The 21,008-nt window shown below is 40.2% G+C and overlaps 1 protein-coding gene across 3 annotated transcripts in view; it reads right to left on the bottom strand.

Moving 5' to 3' along the window:
* The window catches only part of ATM (ATM serine/threonine kinase), an 86,171-nt gene that overhangs the window by 45,210 nt on the left and 19,953 nt on the right, over positions 1-21,008 (bottom strand). For 2 of the 3 annotated variants that reach the window (XM_042460044.1, XM_042460046.1), the window contains 14 exons: positions 20,717-20,839; positions 18,573-18,698; positions 17,294-17,383; positions 13,419-13,587; positions 10,487-10,686; positions 9,573-9,655; positions 9,325-9,480; positions 7,736-7,811; positions 7,518-7,648; positions 6,419-6,539; positions 4,766-4,942; positions 4,132-4,292; positions 2,995-3,241; positions 1,280-1,398 (listed from right to left, as the gene is read on the bottom strand). In XM_042460044.1, the coding sequence (XP_042315978.1) occupies positions 1,280-1,398; positions 2,995-3,241; positions 4,132-4,292; positions 4,766-4,942; positions 6,419-6,539; positions 7,518-7,648; positions 7,736-7,811; positions 9,325-9,480; positions 9,573-9,655; positions 10,487-10,686; positions 13,419-13,587; positions 17,294-17,383; positions 18,573-18,698; positions 20,717-20,839 (1,979 nt within the window). The remainder of the gene's footprint in view (positions 1-1,279; positions 1,399-2,994; positions 3,242-4,131; positions 4,293-4,765; positions 4,943-6,418; positions 6,540-7,517; positions 7,649-7,735; positions 7,812-9,324; positions 9,481-9,572; positions 9,656-10,486; positions 10,687-13,418; positions 13,588-17,293; positions 17,384-18,572; positions 18,699-20,716; positions 20,840-21,008) is intronic. The other variant, XM_042460045.1, reaches the window with a different exon arrangement.

The raw sequence follows: 21,008 nt of genomic DNA, 5'->3' as shown, positions 1-21,008 counted from the left end.
GCTTCAAGACTTTATGGAGGCCATTAATTAAAATATTATGTCAACTGTCACTCTAAGTAATTCTCCATAGGACCACTTTGTGACAGTTTTATTTATTCTCTTAAAAGTCAGGAAGAAACAGATCAATTAAAGTTAGAATATGTTTGTTGTTACAAAAACGTTTTAACAGTTCATAGTCAAGGAATGATTTGCTGATTCAGCACTGGATTAAAGATGGAAAGCCAACATTCAAAGACTACCTAAATTAAGGCACTACATTCTTATAGCACTGCTAAGTCTGCTCGTGCCATCCGCAGGCTTATCATGAGTGGACTTGAGCTCATGAAGACAGCAAGCCCGGGGGGACAAAATGGTACATGTGCCTGTGCTGCACGTGCTGTGCCGCACGGCGCCTCACATGGCAGCATGCTGCCATTAGAATAAATGGGACTTGAGGTTCCACATTTTCTCGCATATGCAGGGGGGTCCGGAACAATCCCCCACATATACAAAGGGACCACTGTATTCCACTTTAACTGCTCTGGCTGCCTCCTGTTGCACTCTGGGATTCACAGGTGAAGGAAGGCATTTAGAATTCTCAGCCAGAGAGTTCTTAAACATCACTAAACTACAAACCCCAAAATACAACAGGAGGCAGCCAGATCAGTAAAAGTGGAATAGCCACACTATAAGCAAGTAGTGCAGTAATGTGGCAAGTCTATATATGCACGTGTACATGGAATTCACATTGGGGTTTCTTTGTCTACTTGTGCTCACATTTAATGTGTGCATTGATATATTTATATGCATTGTTATCTAGAGAAAAAGAGTAAAGTATCATATCATGTGCTAATGCTCACAGGAAATCAAGCTTATAAACTGTTGTATGAACACACTGTGCATTTGGTATGTTCAGTTTGTCAACTGCTGAATGGGTTCACTTACAAGTTCCAAAGCAGAATGACATAATTCTTGTTTTGGTTCAGTAAGAGATGGTTAAGAAAAGAACATCACTAGAATTTCTTTAAATAAATAAAATTCTGTGTGTTTATAAAGGACAAAGATATGTCTTATTGCTACTGGTATGTTCATAACAATACATTTCTTAAGATGCCATGGCTAGTTGTGGTTCTCAAATTATCTTAGACTTGACAGCAAATTAATATTTCAAACACTTCTATTCTTATTTCTTAAGTTTTTGTTTAAGATATTACATACCCATCAGGGCAAAACGTTTACTCATAAAAATGCCACACATATTAGAATATATAACACACTAATAAAGAAATATAAACTATACCCGGCAAATCTCTTTAAATCAGAATCTTCTTCTGTCTTTTTATCAGCTGGTTCATGCAAGGTCATCAATATCTCTACCACAATTTCTGGCAGATTACCATGAAATAAATTGTCTATCAACTGTAAAAAGTACAACAGAGTTAGTTTTATTATAAATACTAAATACAATGAAAGCAACTAACTACATGACATGACGTGTAGCTATTTTCAGCACTTTCAGATATAGTTTTTTGTGAGGTTTTCAGGCTATGTGGCCGTGTTCTGGAAGAGTTTAGCCCTGACGTTTTGCCAGCATCTATGGCTGGCATCTTCAGAGAATGCTGGCATTGAAATGAGTGGGGTATATGTACTGTGTGACCCTTGGTTGAGAGGCAGTGATTTGTATGTTGATCTGTGTGTTGTTCTGTTGTTGATTAATTCCATCCTCCTCCTCTTCTGCCTGGCCCCCTCCTCAGGAGAAAGTTGAGCAGCAGAGGAGCCTTGCCTGTCCTCCTTCTTTGCTTGGACTTCTCCTCAGGAGAAGGCCAAGTGACAGAGAAGCCTTGGGGAGTGAGCGTTCGCCCCTCTTCCTCCTCCACATGTCCTTCTCCTTGGGGGAAAACTGAGCAGTGGAAGAGCCTTGCACGTGGCCCTCTCCTCAGGAGGAGGTCAAGCAGTGGAGGAGCCTTGAAGTTGTTCCACATCCTTGCAGGCTGCTTTAAATCCTTTAGCGAGATGCATGTGGCCCCCGGGCTGTATGCTGTGCACATCTGCTTTAAAGATTTCTTCTTTCTTGTTGAAGCTGTCTAGGTGTTGCACGGGAAATCCGTTGAAATACATTAACACCTTGATAACTTCAACAGGAAAGAAGAAACCTTTAAAGTAAACAAAGTTTGGCTACCAGTCCTGAAAAACATCAAAATCAAGACCCAACAAATGTATATAATCAAGACCCAGCAAATGCAAATGAAAACTACCCAGGGTCAGGGGCTTTCCCAGCAGACAATGGACCACTAATTAAATAGATACCAATCTTCCTCATGTATTCTCCCATCTTGAGGCCTTGCCATTCAACAACAGAACAACACACAGATCAACATGCAAATCATTGCCTCTCAACCAAGGGTCACACAGTATATATACCCCAATCACTTCAATGTCAGCATCCTCTGAAGATACCAGCCACAGATGCTGGTGAAATGTCAGGAATAAACTCTTCCAGAACATAGCCACATAGCCAAAAAAAACAACAAAAACTATGGATGCTGGCCATGAAAGCCTTCAACTTCACTTTCAGTTATTTCTGTAATTTAGAAATGAATTATTTAGTCTTGCTTTAAAGAATAAACAATATATTGAAGGTGTATCCACGCTACAAAATTATAGAAGTTGCATCTCACTTTTAACTGTCATCGGTCCATCTTGTAGAATTTGTTGTTTTGTGCAGGGCTTAGAATTCTCTACCAGAGTTCTACCTTTATTGCTCTACTTTGTTGTTCAGAGAAGTTCACTAGAGAATTGTACTAAGATACACTAAGTGTCTCACCAAATCCTAGGCTTATACAGGGCAGTGCCATGGCAAATGAAGTAGCATTAAACGGCTGTAATTATGCAGTGTAGATATACCCATAGTTACTGGTTACTTCTATAGCTACCATTTTTAAATACTAGCCTTTGAACTAATTTAATACACTATGCAACTTATACAACCAGAAACAAAACAGATGAAAAATATACCTGTATTCCTAAGCAGCTTTCATCTTTCAGTTTGTCATAGACTTTAGAAGCTCTTGCTCTCTTTTCTGCAAATTCACCATCTTTGTGATTCTGGTAGGCAAAGTAAGGAAGAACACCCACAAGGATTTTGGGAAAGCAGTATGCTAGAAGCTGTTTCTCTTCTCTTTCAATTTTGTCAGCAATGGATTTGACTTCTTCAAACTGATTTCTAATTACTAGTTGTGGAATCAAAACTTTGTAACAGGACCTACAATGAAAAGTTTGAATGACAATATGGGTGGGGGCGGAATTACATTTCAAATATAATATATAGCAATGGTTATCTAAATAATCTATAACTACATCCTTTTAACAAATGCAGAAAACATATGGAGAGGTAGCCATGTTAATACAATAATATCCACAAAAATGCACAAAACAGTGATATCTTTATTGGGCCAGCCAAAAATGCACAAAATACATCATGCAAGCAACGGAAGTAACTTTTTCTGTTGCTGAGTTTAAATTTTACTGACTGAATTTTGAATTTATAACAAATGGTTATGGAAAAGTTCCTCTGGTAGTCTACTGTTCATTAGGCACCACCAGATAGCTAATTGTGGGAAGAGCTTGAACTATAGCAAAATGAATGAAGATGAATGAAGTGGATTTTAAATATTGGTTTAAGGTTAATAAGACTCAATTTGGAAATGCTTTATTCATCTGAAGTTTAATACAGTATATCTTTCTGACTGTGGTCTGAGCAGGAGCAAGAGCCCATCACAAGCAATTTACTCAGATTACAGGCCACTATTAGCTTTCACAATACTCTAGAGTCTAATAGAAAATTTCAGCCAGTCTCAAAATATGCTGCATCAACTGATAAACAAGGAGCAAAGGGATCTTGTAGCACCTTTGAGAATACCTGAAAGAAAGAAGCTGGTAGCATAAGTTTTCATAGACTTCAGTCTACTTCCTCAGACGTATGATAAACCAACATGATAAAAATGCAGTTTGTCATCCAGTATAACAACTTTATGTCTTATTATATATGTTTGATGTTTTGCCCTTTGGTTAAATTGATGTTATTAATAAATGTTATTGTTGTTATTGAGTCTAAATGAAAAAAATGCACATAAATGTAATATAAAGGCATACCTGTAGAATTCCTCTAAACTAGAGTAATTCAACAAAATATATGGAAAAAGATGAAGACTATAGCGGCAGTTCAACCACTCTTGAACAAGATAATCTAAGTGGGTATTCATGAAATCTTCTGTACTTTTATAGCCAGAACTGCCAGAAATCCTTTCTAATACCTATATATGAAAAAAGGAAGAAAAAAAATCAAACCACAAACATTTGTGAAACTCTAGTTCTCAATATCCAACTAGAATGGACCTACTATCAATGAGATTCACACAAATGCTGATTTTACACTGAATCAATGGGTTTACTGTAATTGAGACTAGAGACTGGAATTAGGCTAGTAGAGATAACATAGCACTATATTCAGTATGAAACAACTAAAGGTCAGAACCAAGCCGTGCTCATAGGGGACCCATAAATTTAGGTTTCTCCTATAGCTGTCTGTGAACAAACAATAAATAGCTATTTAACAAATATATACAGGGCCACAAAACATGAGAGATTTTAAAGAATTAAAGATCTTTGATTTAAGTCTTTGTAATTCTAAGTCAGCCTTTCCCCCTAAGTGTAAATTCTTTGAAAAACGTAGAAGAATTTTTACCATTTACCATTATTTAATCGTATGATTTCCCAATGTGCATACCTTTCTTACAAGCTGAGGTTCTAATCCATTCTCTTTTACACACTGGAAAATTGCAAACAATGCCCTTTTTTCACACACTGGACTACAGCGTAAAATCACAGTTAATAACATGAGGAGAACTATTTTTCTATTATGTTCTTCATCAGGAAGACTCTCTTGGCAGACACTGCCAGTTGCCTTTATTAGGGAAAAATACAGAATGAAAATAAGCAAATATGGTAGATTTAAAATGAAAATCCTTAAACGATATGTATTTTGCAAAAATAGTGTTCTGGACCAAAGATAGTAAGAAATTATGAAAAGGCCTGTTTTGTCAAAAATCTCTTCCACCTAATGGACATCTGTAGTGTAATCCTATGCATGCATTTTAATAAATAGTTCCATTCAATGAAGTTTATTCCAAAATACGGTACATTGGTACAGGCCTGCAGTATGACTTATTTGCTTTAAAATGTACCCTGCATTTAAGGTACACTACCCTCTTGCTCAACATGGATTCAAACTCTGATCTCCTACCCAGACTCATAGCCCAACACTACTGTATACTGTACTATGCTGAAGGGTTCTCTTACACTTCATAAATATTTTAAAAGAATTATAGCATTGAAATGAATTCTTACTTTTATCCATTATATCCTCCAGCACAGAGAACAAAGTTAAAATTAATCAACAGAGATTTGAAGAATTATTTTAACATTTTAAAAGTCTACTTCCACAACTTTGTTAGACTCTACAAAAAGGCACAGATGCTCTCCTTCTGGGTAGAAAAGAAAAGCAAGTTGCAACTTTGATATTTCAGAAAAACAAACTTACAGGCACATGTATGTACACATAGTGGTGGTTATGTTCCACTTAAGAGATTATTCAGAACGGAACTCAAACAGTTTAACATGACTAAATTTTTGTGACCTTCAATGGCAGGTAGAGCCAAGATGTATTGTTGTGAATTCTAAGGTTAACCACGGAACTATAGCAGTTGTGCATCACAACTCAAACCTTATAATGAGATTTCCTGATAGAGGTGCTCTACTTAGCTCCTGCACTTGTCTACAGGTTGTCTTTTGAACTCCAACAGAAGATGGAACAACCAACTAAGATAAATAATCTAAATAAACAATTTTTTTAAAAAACTGCTACATTAATATCTAGCAATGCTAAAATCATCTCTTAATCCTTCCAAAGCACAGCTTTAAAGTTTTCCAAGAGAAGAGAATAAAGACAAATTCAATAAAATAATGCAGCAGGATTCTTAATAAGGTAGTTCCATCCCAGTAACAGGATTACCACTCTGTGGTAAGTACTCCAATGTAACTACTTCATTCAAGTATGCAGTCTGTTCAATTTATAAGACACTTATTGATTATTAATTACTTGGCAACTAAATTAAGATGGAAGCAAATTCATTTATATTCCAGATACAATTTCCTTCTATATAATGCAAGCTCAATATAACACTGAAGAAAACAAATAAACAAACTTCATTTATATACCGCTTCATACCATCTAAGCAGTGTCTAAGCGGTTTACAACTGTAAACTAAGGCTTAACAAGGCTTAACAGGGACCGAGTCTCTTGGCCTAACATAACCTCCACTGATCAGGGAAACTATTACACTGGAACGCTATATGAATTCTTAGTGACAAATACAATTACCAGCTTCTTTGTTCCATCTTGAACTTTGATGTACAAGTTGTCAAAGGCCTTTTGTTGGAACGTCAGAGGAAGAGGCTTCAATAAACCAGTAGAATCTCTTGATTTCTCTTCTTGGAACAAACTTATATTCAGACAGGGAGAAAAATTGGGAAAAATTGGCACACTCACTATTTTATAGGAGAATGACGTTTCTATTTCAATTAAGCTCTTAAAAGGGAGAAGGAGTTAAAATCAAAATAATAACCATAACAACAGTAAAAACAGTAAGAATAATAATTGCATTCTGATTGCCTCTCTAGACTTTCCAAGTGCCCTCCTTCCCCACACCTTAGAAGATTATCTGACTAATTAAGAAGCCTATGTCCAACAAAACAGAGATTATGAATGCTACATTGGCTATTCTAGCCAAGGTGGAGCCATACAAGAAAACAATTAATTCCAGTAGCCGCCTATGTTCTGTTTGGAGAGTATTTCTTCATAAATGCCTAGCTCCTCCTCAGTTTATACACAAATTGAGAAAAAGTAAAAGTGAGAACAGAAAGAATTCTCCCAAAACTGGAAAAATAGTCTGGTCACCCATTGAGTGGGGGAAATGGGTCCTTCTACTTGGCTAGAATGGACCTTCACAGTACGTTCCCCAATGTGCCATCCTCAGCCATTGCAGAAGAAGCCATCCAAGAAAGTATAAATATACCCTGGAGGGAAGGTGACAAGAAAATCAATTAGTTCAACAGGACTTGCTAGACCACCCTCCTTCCAAAGGATGCCCTCATGTCATGGAGACAAATTTGTCCATCCTGTAATGCTTTGTAAAAGTGGAAAGGATAACCTGTTGCCATTCTGCAAATTTCCTCCAGAGAAACATTAGCTGAGAAGGCTGCAGAACTGGCTGCTGCTTTTAGATTTTATGAGATACAGTATTAGCTCAAAGTTTTGGATGTTAGCACGAAGTGCATGCCTGGCCTTTGCAGAACTTTCCCCATAAAAATGACAGGGAGGCAGCAAACATGGCTTTGAATAGATGCCTAAGCTGTTTGTCTGTACTTGTATTTCATGATGTAAATAAGACAGTCAAATAATTTTTTTAAAAGATGTATACCTGGTTACTGACTTAGCTGCAACCATGCAAACTTGAAAGTTGCTATCTGCAAGGAAGTTAGGGAAAGCAGCACTGACAGTCAGCTTTTCATGTTTAACATTAAGCATGGTCCACTTTGAATAAGGATCAGCCTGGGGAAAAAGAAAAGAGCATAACTTATATTTTTATGGAACTTGGGAAACATGTTGTTTATTATATACTTCTGACTCTTAACGTACCTGAAGTAAGGTTTTCATGCAGTTCACTAAGGCTATTCTTACTGGAGCTGTGCATTTATGTTCACTTGCTAACTGCCTGGAACAGATAGTATTTAATATTAGATAACAGGACAAAACACATTTTTTACAGTTAACTCTTAGAAATTTTGTTTAACATGAATATTTCTTTCCATCCTACAAAAAACATTGTTAGCTTTACATTTATTCAGCAGTACAAGCAGAGTACATAGCTAATGTAGGTAATCCACACAAAAATATTTTTAAGTCATTTTAAATTTTATTTATTTTTGTTAATTATTCCCTTTTAAGTGTTCACTTTTGTTCATTACTCCCTTGTAAGAACAATTAGGATTTGTGATCCAGTGTAGACCTTGAGACTCCCCACTAACTCCCCCCATGCCCTGCTCACCCCAAAAGCCTGGGATCAAAAAGGTAATTTGTTGGTTGGAAAAAGGATACATGTAAATAAAACCCCTTTGCATAGCTTTATAATACAGTTTCCAAGGCATTGTCTAAATTGGTGTTTTACCCAGAGTTCCTCCTCCAACTCACTGCATCCTGCTTATATGATGCAGGGCCAAAATCCTGAATCGGGTGCAGAGTATCTTCATGATGCTTGCACCTGATCGGTGGCTTCCTCACCTTACCCACATTTTAAAAACTGACCAGTTGCTATGTTTTTTGTTTGTTTGTTTGTTTTCATTGGCGGTTGCCTCTCAATATGTGGTCCCTGTTTGACACGTGGTGCTGCTGTTGTGAGAGCGAGTTGCTTAGAGGCCAGAATGAAGCGCCCAGACAAAAGCATGGGTGGACTTCTTGTTCTGACTTCAACAGTGGCACCAGGTGACTAAAGAGAACCATGTGGGAAGACAGCTGCTCATCATGGTTCAGGAGAGAGCAAGTTAAGGGGCTAATTTAGGAGCAACTTGGGGCCAGAACCCTTGGGGGGCTGCCTAGAGTCTTTTGGAAAATGTAGGTGAATTCCCACCCTAAACAGCCAGGTAAAAAAAGAGGGTTTTTTTTGAAAAAGAAAAATACCACTGCAAACCATATTTTTTTTGTTTAAACCAGGTTTTTATTGTTTGAAACAGGTTTTTTTTTTTTGCATTAATGTTTTAATAAAAATATCCGAATCCTTATTATATTAACACTGTGAAATATTATTAGATTTTGTTACGATTTACACTTTTTAATAAAACTTTGGGAATTATATTAACAAGTTGGTAGTCTATAGTCTATGCATAGGAATATAGGGCTACACCTATATAGATGTAAAGGGCAACCAACCGCATGCCATGGCCCTGATCTGGCTTTTGCGCCATGGAAAAGGCACCATTGCTGCGGCTTTACGGAACTCTTTTGGCACTGCATCATCTGGATGAAGCGCCCGATGAGTGCCATGATGCCACCTGCCATGTGGTGTGGCCCTCAGCATCACGCCGCCATGGAAGCATAGGCGGGGCATACATCCATAGAATCCTAACAGATGGACAGCTTTTAAAGGAGTTGGACAGCACTGCCAGTAATTATTACAAACTAAACATTTATGGTCATGAAATTAATTGGTGTTGAAAATATACTTAACATACCAAAATGCCTCTACAACTGTTAAAAATTGACCCTGGGCTCTACTTAAATCTTCAGTATTTGTTGTGGCATTGCCCAAAGCAGTCACCATGGGAAGGAGATTATGGAGAATTGCTGAGCAAACCTCTTGATCTCGACGATAAAAAGAACAGACATCCCTATAAAATAAAACCAAAAGTCTGAGGAAATGCACCTGGAGCATAATAACAAATGACATATCTATTAAACTGATCTGAAATTATTTTCTTACCCAAGAGGACTGAGCAGTGAGACAATCTGATCTTCTAGCAAGGGATTTTCTTCACTAGGAAGCTCCTTCAACAAGGCTAAGTACTAATACAAAGCACAGTTAAAAACAAAACACAAGAAAGGGATTTACTTATACACTTTTATATATACACACAAATTACATATATATTCATGTTTAACATGTAATTATTAATGCACAACATTAATTTACAATTTTAGATGTTAATGTAGGATAGTAAATTTCAGTATCCTAGAGAAAGAAGCCATGTGTTCACACATGTAGCAAAAAGAATTATCTAATGTCCAGAATCATGGAGCCAGAGCAGACAAGCAGGAACAAGTGACTCGATCCTAGGTTTTCTGAAAGTGTGTAGAAATCCTGTTGGCCGCACAGCCCGCTCCCCAGGCAGCCTGAACATCCACAGGCTGTCCACACCATGGGGCGTCAAACCGTGCTGCACAGGTTTTTTTGTCACCTGACCACCATGCAGGCACACCATTGCACAAACACACTGCCCACGACCTCCAATTACTCCTCTCATCCTGATCAGATGCCATTCTATTGGATGCCCACCTGAATGATCAGCCACAGTCATACATACAATGCACCACCTGTACAGTGCATCGGTACATCAGTGCGCCCTCAATCATGGAAGCCCCCCATACATGCCCCCTTCATCCCCATTTCACTCCATGCCCCCCGGTTGGACAGTCTGCTTTGTGTATGTTGTAATTACATCCATTGAGCTATTGGCGATCTACCCTGTTTGATGTACTTCCGCACTTTTGCTTTGCTGCATTCCCACACTAGCATTGGGCTGCTTATATGCTGGTGCAATGATGCAGCCTGAATTTCCCCCACCTTTGGTTTTGATAAAGCTAAGCAGGATAATAATCTTTCACCACCATACTCACCACTTGAAGATGTAGTGGTTTCATATAATCAAATGTGTTCCCCTCAATTAGCATCAAGAGTTTCCTCCGAATTTCAGAAACTCTAAAGCAAACTGTTTGTCCTGAAGATGCTGTGACAGCAATACACAAGAACTTTAAAATGTCAAGGAGGAGCAAGTCCTGTTTAGTCAGATGTTCTTCAGATAATGGGCTTAAGGCACCTGTAAATAAAATGTTATCAAAAATATATATATAAAATGTGTATTTCCAAACAGGCTGTGAACATGTGCCAGGAAGCCAGTTATCTACAGTTCACTCTAGTTGCCCCACAGAGAGAATTTCTAAAGTAGGGACAATAACTGATACTATAGCAGAATGTGTGGCACAGTACTAATATAGACAAAAGAAAATGCCAATAATCAAACTATACAGCTGTAATCTTTCTCTCTCTCTCTGGCTTTGCTTCGCAAACGAAGATTCAGGAAGGACTCATCCCGCGCTTTGTACAAGCGCGTTGGTGACTAAAAAGGCCAATCCGGGACAAACAGGTCTGGCTGCAGAAAGCACAGCGGAAAGTCTCCTTGGGTGATGTTTCCGGGTTGTGGTTCTTTCTGCGTTGTCGTTTCTCTTTGAGACTCGTTCGGCGTGAGTTTTCGAAAAAGGCTGCAGCATCGTGGATAGTGCGTCTCCATGCCTCCCAATGAGAGGCCAGGGCAGACCATTGTTGGTGCTCAATTTGGCCAAGCCTGAGATGTTGTTTCAGGGAGTCCTTGTATCTCTTCTTTGGGGCGCCCCTCTTACGCTGACCTGTGGCGAGTTCACCGTAGAATACTATTTTGGGGAGGCGATGGTCCTTCATCCTAGAAACGTGTCCTACCCAGCACAGCTGCGTCCTCAATAGCATGGCCTCAATGCTGGTGATCCCTGCTTGCTCAAGGACAGCAACATTTGTCACATAGTCAGTCCAGTGTATATTTAGAATTGTGCGTAAACAGCGCTGATGAAAGCGTTCAAGGAGTTGTAGGTGTTGGCGATAGGTAACCCATGTTTCAAACCCATACAGGAGAATAGACAGTACAATGGCTCTATACACACTGATTTTTGTGCTTCGCCTGAAGTGTTTGTTACTCCAGACTCTTTTGTGAAGCCTTCCGAATGCACTATATGCCTTTGCCAGTCTGTGATCGATCTCTTTATCAATCTTGGTGTCTGAGGAGATGATGCTTCCCAGGTAGGTGAACTGCTGGACGGACTTAAGCACAGATGTGCCTACAGTGATGTGGGGATGGTAGTGTTCTTCCTGAGGTGCCGGCTGGTAGAGAACTTCCATTTTCTTCAGACTGACTTCCAGTCCAAAGAGCTCTGCAGCTGTTGCAAAACAAGATGTTAGGCGCTGCAGAGCTGCTTCCGTATGGGCAACGAGGGCAGCATCGTCAGTAAAAAGCAGCTCACGGACTAGATAGTTTAGAGTCTTAGTGCGGGCCCTCAGGCGGCTTAAGTTAAACAGGCTACCATCAGTACGGTAGCGTATATAAAAGCCATCTTCTTCTTTGAGATCTGCCATAGCCCTTTGGAGCATCATGCTGAAGAAGATTGTAAATAGAGTTGGAGCGAGAACACAACCTTGTTTCACACCGTTTGTTATTAGAAAGGGCTCCTAGAGAGCATCGCCATATCTGACTTGACCTTGCTGGCCTTCATGTAGCAGGATGATCATTTTGAGGAATTTGGGGGGGCATCCTAGTCGTTCCAGGATCTGCCACAGACCTTTTCTACTCACAGTGTCAAAGGCTTTGGTGAGGTCAACAAATGTTACATCGAGTCCTTTGTTCTGCTCTCTACATTTCTCTTGCAGTTGTCTAAGGGCAAATACCATATTTGCAGTGCTCCTGTTAGCTCTAAAGCCGTAATCTTTAGAGGGCTAAAAAACCTAGGGGGCTTCTAGACAAGAATTTTGTTGTGCAACTGTCTTGTCTCATTCTTAGAAAGTTACAGGGGGTCTAGGTATTACCATCTTCACTTGTAACTCTTGCATTTTTCTGCTCCTAAAACTAGTCTAGCAAATCCTTCCTCACTTTATTCTGCTTTTGGCAGACATGATATACCCCTTAGTTCACAGATGAATCAGCCACCCTTTCTCTGCCAGAAAGTTTACTCCCTTCACCATTCCACAGCCCAATTCTGTTTAAATTGGCTAATTTACCACACAAGCAAAAACATTCCTGCTGCTGTTACTGCAGAAGGGAAGCAAGAAACTTCATGCTTTATATAGTGGCATGTATTGACAGAAAAAGCATAGTATCTCCCCATTCGTGTTGAAAGCAGTTGTAATTCCATTGGTAGACCATAGTGGAAGAGAAATAATTTGCCCAATGTTAGCAGCTCTGTATCAGGAATCGGAGAGGGTGCTCTGAAAGGCCCATGGGCCAAATTTTAGTCTCCAGTAGCATTCAAGGGCTGCAGCAAGTCCAGAAATGGCAAAAATACAAAAACACCCCTCCCCCCCATAACAAAGGCTCCCCAAAGAGTTACAAAAATGGCTTTCAGGTAGAATGTCTAGCAGGCTGCATTCTGCCCATCTCTGGCCTGAGATGTAGAGATGCTTTTGAAAATAACACACATATTTTGTGTGAGTTAAGCGGTACAAAATATTATTTCTCCTTAGAACAAGAAGAGTATATTGGTAGAGTATATGCACTCTACTGTTCAAAATTTCATTAAAAATCTGTTTATTTAAAGAAATGAACAGCAACCTTCTTCCATCCAGATCTATACTGCAAAGAATTGTCATCACATATTGAAAACTTTGCAGGTGGCTCTCATTCAAAAATTCAGATTTAAACATTATTTTACACCTGATACATTTGTAGAAGAAGGCAGCTTGAATTATACAGTTTGCCCTGTAAACCCATTCACTGGCCACAAAATTATACATAGAGCCAATTAAACATACCTGCCAAAGTCTGCAATTCTCCACATTCATTTACATCTCCAGGTTTGACGCACTCATCATCAAACAGATCCAAGACTGCTCGGTGTTCTCCTTCCATTCTGCTCTCTTCAGGATCATCATCCATTATATCTACTTCTCCAACTTCATTTGCCTTTCCCATAGACGCCATCTAAGAGAAGTAATTTAATTTGAATTATTTCATTCACCTTTCTCACAATGTACTCAATAAGCTTTATAATGAAACAAAATCCACAAAATGTAATTTTATGTTCTTCTCAGTGCATAACAGGACACCAGTTTAGGAACAAAATAGGAAAGCATCATCTTTTACTCTGGCAAAATTGAAGGCTGACAGAGAGTAGAAAATATTTGCAAAACTAGCATACGTGGTTCCTGAGATTTTTTAACGGCCAGTAAAATAAACCCACTTATGTGGAGAGATAGCATGGTGTAGCGCTTCAGTGTTGGATCGGTACTCTGGAAGACCAGGTTTCAAATCTCCACTTTCAATTCTATGATGGAGGAGCACATTGGATAAGGAGATTTATGTGTTCAATAGATGAACATGGAAGGATGAACATGGAAGTCAATAGATGAACATGGAAGTCAGATTGATCTAAAGAGAGAGAGATTGGTATAAAAGAATAAGGAACTGGCACTGGCAGGGACGTAAAACCAAGATATAGAAAGTGAAGATGGCTGCCTAACTGTGCCTGGCTATTAAAATGGCCATCACTTAGAGAACATGTACTATTTAGAACACTTTGAGATAGTCTTTAGTTTGACACCAAAATCATCCCTTCTCACAGCTGTTCCCGTGGCTGACAAAATTAGAAGTTGGTACTCACTGTAAATGATTATTCTTGGATGACTGCTGAAGGAAACTTAAGCAGATGCACCATCCTCTTCCTCCCCTGAAAGTACCACAGAGGGACCAACCATGACTCCCATTCCCTCAGAGACTTCTGGGTCGAAAGCAGAGCTAAAGTGGCCTAAAGGCCAGCACGCAAGGCAGGGGGAATTAGGCATATTTTGCTCTTTCCTACCAGCAGAGGCAGTTTCCACGGCAAGAGAAACAGAGCTAGCCCCGAAATCAATCACATCTGCCCCAGCTCCTACAAAGGTGCCCCTAGAGAAGGCAGCCATAGTGGAGGGGAAGGTTATGGAAGGTTATGCCTCCTAGGGAAGGCAGATAAGAAGGTTACATCATCAGTAGTTGGATGTGTTTAAAAAGTAGCTTTTAAAAATACCTTCTGAACTCCACCTCTAGGAGGGGCCAAAACCCTGCTAACTGTGCTTCCAAGTCCCATTACAGTGAAACAGCCAAGAAGGAAACAAGTTGAAAGCAACTGAGAAGTCCCACAGAGTCAACAAGGAGACTTTAACCCATCCAGTTCCCAGGATAAATTGTCCACAAAAGCAGTCAAATTCACCTCGGTCCCATAGCCAAACTTGAAAGCAGTCTGAAATGGATCTAGACTAGTGGTCCTGAAACTTTTTGGGGCTACCGCTTCCTTTCCTCTCTCTCCCAGTGCCCCACACTGCATATTTTTTGATAGCAGGCCTGCTGTTCTACTGCAAATTCAAAACAACTAATCTTGGTCGCTGCTCCATTTGCACACAGTCACTTTGGAAGCAACAACCAAATAGCTGGCCGAGCAACAACCAAGAAGCTTCTTTGGGGGGCCAGTCTTGCAGCAAAGGCCGGCATAGGCTAGAGGTTCTTGGTTGCTGTTCAGTTGCTGCTCCCGTTGCATCATGTCATCCTAGGAGCAGCAACTGAGCAGCTGGATAAGCAGTGACCAAGAAAACTCTCACCTGTGCCAGGCTTGCAGCAACAGACAGTGTGGACGAGTGGCCTCTTTACTGCGGCTCAGCCAGCTACTCAGTTGCTGCTCCCAGGATTACCAGGCACAAAGAAAAAGCTTCTCCCAAGAGAAGGGTAGAGAAAGGCACAGATGGTGTGTGTGTTGGAGATTTATGGAAGCCACATGCTTCGGATTGGAAATGGGTGTGGACCGAGAAATGAAGAGATTTTAACTACAGGACTCATTCCAAGCTAATGGACTCTTTCCAAGAATTGAGCACAGATGCTCCTTCCCCAGAGACACATCTTCCCCACACAACTTTAAGTTTCACACTCTCACAAAAAATCTGCTACCTCTTTTCTTAGGCTGTCTGATGAAAGAAACAAGGGGAAGAAATGTAACGCCAACTTGCTAGCCAAGTCCCAGCAAAGCTCAAAAAGTTTAAGCAGGGTCCCAAATTTGGAAGCTCCTCTTTGCTGCCACTTCTCCCCTGCCACCATGTGCTCTAATCCTTTGCTCCAGTCTGTCCCAAAATGTTGCCACTCTGAGCCACAGAAGGAATGCCATGTGCCCAACCCTTGCAAAAGTTTCCTAACTGTCAGTACTAGTGAAAGACAGTAGTAAGGGAGTGAGCTCACATGGATAGGCAGAGGGAGATACACAAAAAGATCAGCAAGGTTGTGTGGTGGTTTTCTGGGGACCCTGAAAAGAAGTTTCATGTAATCCTCATCCCCACCATGGTCCTTAAGACCACTGGTTCCCCTTGGCTTTCTTGTGCACCAATACTATGACTGAAGGCCCCCCTGCCACCCCCCTTTCCCATCAATGCCCCCAAGTGCTTCCACACACCCAGGTAATCACTTTGGAAATCACTGATTTAGACAATCAGTCTAATTTGAAAAGCCACAGAATTGGGATACCACCTCATATGCCAATACCTCTTTAGGAAAAAAGAACTTGAAGATGTAGGCACTTAGCATCATATCATGGCATATCCAGAAGTAAGCAATGATCAGTTGCTCACATCCCTCCAAGTCCACAAGGGCCGGGGTTGATGACAGAAAAGAAAGAATTGAAAGGAGGGAGGGAAACAGCTAGAAAAAGAAAAAACAAGATAGGCCTATGTCAGCGGGCGAATGATGGGGAAGAGTCCGGTTGGGGTCCTGCATAGGAAAAAGGTGGATGAGAGGACCTGGGAGAAACCCCAAGGGAAGGGGAAGCTGATGAAACATGAGGCCCAGCTGGGATGGGGGCAGGGCGAGGGGAGCAGACTGGTGCACGGGCTAGAAAAGAGGAGGGAGAGCAGAAGGAGGGGGAGGAGAAGGATGCCGGAGTGTGAAGAGGCAACAGGGTACAAGGAGGAGATTATACGGGGGTTCGGGACGCATGTGCTGCAGAGGTTTCACGGCGACACCTGTGAGGCCGGAGAGGAAGTGAGGGAAGTGACAGCGCAAGAGAACGCCGAGTGGGGGGGTTCTTTGCGGACCGCACCCATCCCTCGAGCCTCGAAGCTGACGAGAGCCCTTACCAAGCACCCTGGTAATTACACACAGGCCCCGTTTGTGTTGGGACATTTGCAGGCATTTTTGGTTGGTGGGGCGTCGCCCAGGACCACAGGTGCAAGACGAGCCAGAAGCTGAAGAAGAGGGGCAAGTCCCAAAGTCTTGAACATTCGTGACTGATAAAGTGGTTGGGCGGTGAAGTAACCAGTCCATGGGGAACTGAAACTGAAAGAGTTGGTGTTGGAATAAAGGTGTTAAGCACTGATTCAGGCGTCTTTGATTCCTTCCACCGATATGGAGCTACCTGTTAATTCCACCCCATTTAGCGCAGCCATGGGCCCCATGACAGCCTATTACTCAATTGTGGGAGAGAAGGAATGTAATGTATACAGATCAATATGACCTGACTATTTTCTTCATTCTAAGTAGGCAGAGGAGAGGCTGATTTTCAAGAGCAAGATATTAAACTGTATTGGGTAATGTAAGTTACATTATACACACACACACACACACACACACCCCATGTGGGAGAAGTATAATTCCCTACACACTTAGTACTACTCACCAGAAGTTTGCACATATCTGCAAGATCATTCATCAGCTTTGATGTTAACAAATGCAAGAAAATGTCAGACATACTCTTTTGGGGGCTGTTCTGTTGAAACAATCCAAAATACACTGATTGTCAAAGTACATCCAACACAACCTTTTTATCTTACGTACTCTGCAGCCACACTACACCTAATTTTCCCTTCATTTCATTTCCCATTTATTTTTAACAGTTAACTACTCGATTAATAAAGAATCGGTATCTTTGTCCTACACAGTTGCTATCTTAGTGACAATGGCCTGTTACAGACTGCCAAAATAAAGCTGCTTCGGGTCTCTTTGGAAGTATGCTATTTAAATGATGCATGGGTCCTAAGAGTCCGGAGGTCGCGCCAAAGCCACACTCCATTCCTAAGCACTGGAGTGCAGCTTTGGTGCAGCTTCCGGATTCTTAGGGTGCATGCATCATTTAAACAGCATACCTCCAAAGAGACCCGAAGCAGCTTTATTTTGGCAGTCTGTAACAGGCCAATGTCACTTTTTTAAAGAAGGAATGCTAATTCTTTTAACAATTTATATCAATAGTGCACACCTTTATCAATAAAAGTGGATGTTTATTATTTTCAGACAAAATGCAAAAGTAATAAGTAAAATAAATATAAATGGATAAAGATTGCAAAAATAATGAAGAGCCTTTAAAATTCTATATGTTCCGTAATACCTTGGAATTACAGTGCGCCCACGCATACGCTGAAAGTCGCATGGGGAGAAAGGGGCGGCATGCCCCATAGGGAGTAATGGGGTGTGCGCACCGCCCCATGCACAAGCCCCATTCATTTAAATGGGTCTCGAGCATGCACAGATTTTGCTTTACGCAAGGGAGTCTGGAACAGATCCCGCACGTAAAACAAGGGCGCACTGTATATCTTAAAAGCTGAGACCAGATCCAGTATCAAACACTTACTCTTACAAGTTGCAATTCTTCACAGTTTGGCTACTCAGAGTCCACTAACAGCATTGGGATTTAATAATCTGAACTAGCATGATAATGCACCCAAACACTTGACTCAAGAAAAATACCCATTAGCCATTGCACTTACAGTAGAAACTGAACTTTAAAAATTGCAATATCATTATTTTGTACCATGTGTGTGTATGTATACATATGCACATACTGTGCATTATTATAACTGGGCAAACTATATGGAAAACTATATTGTCATCAAATGGAACACTACAAAAATTTTGATGTTCCTGAGTTTTAGACTGGACTGAAACATCCACTGATGTCTTACCTGGTTACAATTACATAAGCAACTAGCACATTGCAATATTGAAGTCCTCAGTGAAATGATCATGGAATCTTCATTTTGCTTGTTTTTAGACTGAGAAATGCTTTCTCCTACATAATGAATAAGAGACTGCAAAGAAAAACAACAACAAGTATTCAGTAACTTTCCAAAAAACAAACTTTCGACTCCTTCTATATTTAGGTTTAAATATGCTAACATTACAGTTTAGTTTTATATACCATTAGATGAGTTGTTTTGACATGAGTAATTAACTATGCAATCAAACATGATCTTTATATTTCAGGAAAAAAAATTATTCTGACAAGCAGCAAATTCCTTAACTCCACAGACTGTCTTTCTTGGCAGTTAGAAAGCACTCAAAATATTCTGCTATGATGCAAATGTAAGTCTACCATCTCTAGGCACCTTGAACAGTAATATAGAGGATAACTAACTGAAGAGGAAGAGAAGTGAAAATGTGATGTTAATATTCTTCCCATCTTTCTGAACAGTTCACAAGCACTCCAACTGTGCAGTCTACCACCTAACACTCTTATAGTGCTACTATTCCACTTTAGCTGCTCTGGCTGCCTCCAAATCAAATCATGAGAATCCAGTATTAGCTACCTTTTGTTCAACATCTTGGTTTTTAATTGTTGTAAAGCTTAGGGCCAATTATATCTTAAGCATTTCTAGCCATATTTGTTAAGTAAATTTTGACAGGATCATAGAAATACTGGGACTACAATGTTGTATACAACCCATTCTTGTCACAGGTGCACTTGGGTGTCTCCAACATGCCATGATGTAGAAGTTATGGGGTGACATTCTTGTGATACAGTGCAACAAATCAATGCAGTTATTGTTTCTGAGCCTTCCTTTCATGAAAATCACAATACAATGGGGACCCACATAGCCCAATGCTGTTCTATCTCTATTACCAGAATCCACTGAAAAACGGGGCTTGAACCTTCTCTCTTTATGCTGGCTCTGTTAATTCTGAGGAGCCCAAAAGCCTCATTGTAGGGACAGTTTCACACTGTACAGTTATATAATTACAATTCCACTTCAACTGCCATCCTGGAATATTAGCATGTATAGTTTGGTGAAGCAAAAGAGCTACCTGCTAAGAATTCAAAATACTCTTCCCTAAACTACAAATTCCAGGATTTCATAGAATGGAGCCAGGGCAGTTAAAGTGGAATCACAGTGCTATAACTATGTAATGTGAAAGGGCACCATGTGTATTACATTGAAATTGTTTGCAAAAAGTCCTTTAAAATGCTGGTTCTTAATTTTTATAGTATATCAAATAGCACAGTATGTAAGCCAGCATGGTGCAGTGGTTTGAACTATGACTCTGGGGACCAAGGTTTAAATCCCAACTTTACCATATAAATCCAAAGGTGACCTTTGATAAGTCCCACTCTCTCAGTCTCAGAGGACAGCAAAGCCCTTCTGAAAAAACTTGCAAAAAAACCCCCATGATAGACTTGTCTTAGAGTCACCATATGTTGCAAATGACTTGAAGGCACGCAACAACAACAACAACATATATAGTTTATGTAACTTTTACAAAATACCTGTTTCCTTACTACTACCACAAAAATATAATGTACATTACTCTCCTTTATTAATTTGATTCTCTTTTTATGGCTTGTGGCAGTTGCCACCACAATACCTCAACAGTTCAACAGTTCTTCATCTCCTTCCTCCTGTCATTATCCCTATTATCATTATTATTATTGGGTGATAATATGCATGTAAAACTTGAGGTCACAAAAATCCTATGTTTCAGGGCTGCTGATGAACAAACCTGTGGAAGGATAGTGAATATTACAGTTGGCCCTTGGTATCCGTGGGGGATCTGTTCCATAGCCCCCCTGCGAACAACAAAATCCACAGATGCTCAAGTTCCATTGTCCCTAATGGCAGCGCATACATGCGGCCATGCCACCATTCGGGACAATGGGACACAAGCTTACTGTCTGTGGATAATCAAATCCGCAGATGGCAAGTCTATGGATGCCAAGGGCCGACTGTATGAAACGTTTCTCATAGTTATGACATGTGGTTGAGATCTGTACCCCCTTCAACCATAAGTATTTCAAAATTCATTAATTTGGCATATTTCTTAAAATCTCTACCTTGGCTTTATAAAAAAGCTCTGATTTATATGCTTCTTCTTCTGTCAAGATACCAGCATAGCAATAGCAACCAAGAACTCCAGCCAAAAGACCACCACAGCGCACAAGGGTTTCTGCAGACATCTTGAGAATAAATTAAATACATTAAAATGCATTAAACTATACTACATTTGCTTATATTATCTACATTGCTTCAGAATACAATATCTTCATGAACTGTAGTGTGCTAACATAGGTCCAAAACACACTGCAGAAATAATCCAATTTGACTGCCATGGCTCAGTGCTAGGGA

This window comes from Sceloporus undulatus, chromosome 3 (assembly GCF_019175285.1).
Source record: "Sceloporus undulatus isolate JIND9_A2432 ecotype Alabama chromosome 3, SceUnd_v1.1, whole genome shotgun sequence".
Lineage (NCBI taxonomy): Eukaryota > Metazoa > Chordata > Lepidosauria > Squamata > Phrynosomatidae > Sceloporus > Sceloporus undulatus.
This window is presented reverse-complemented; position numbering and strand designations above follow the sequence as displayed.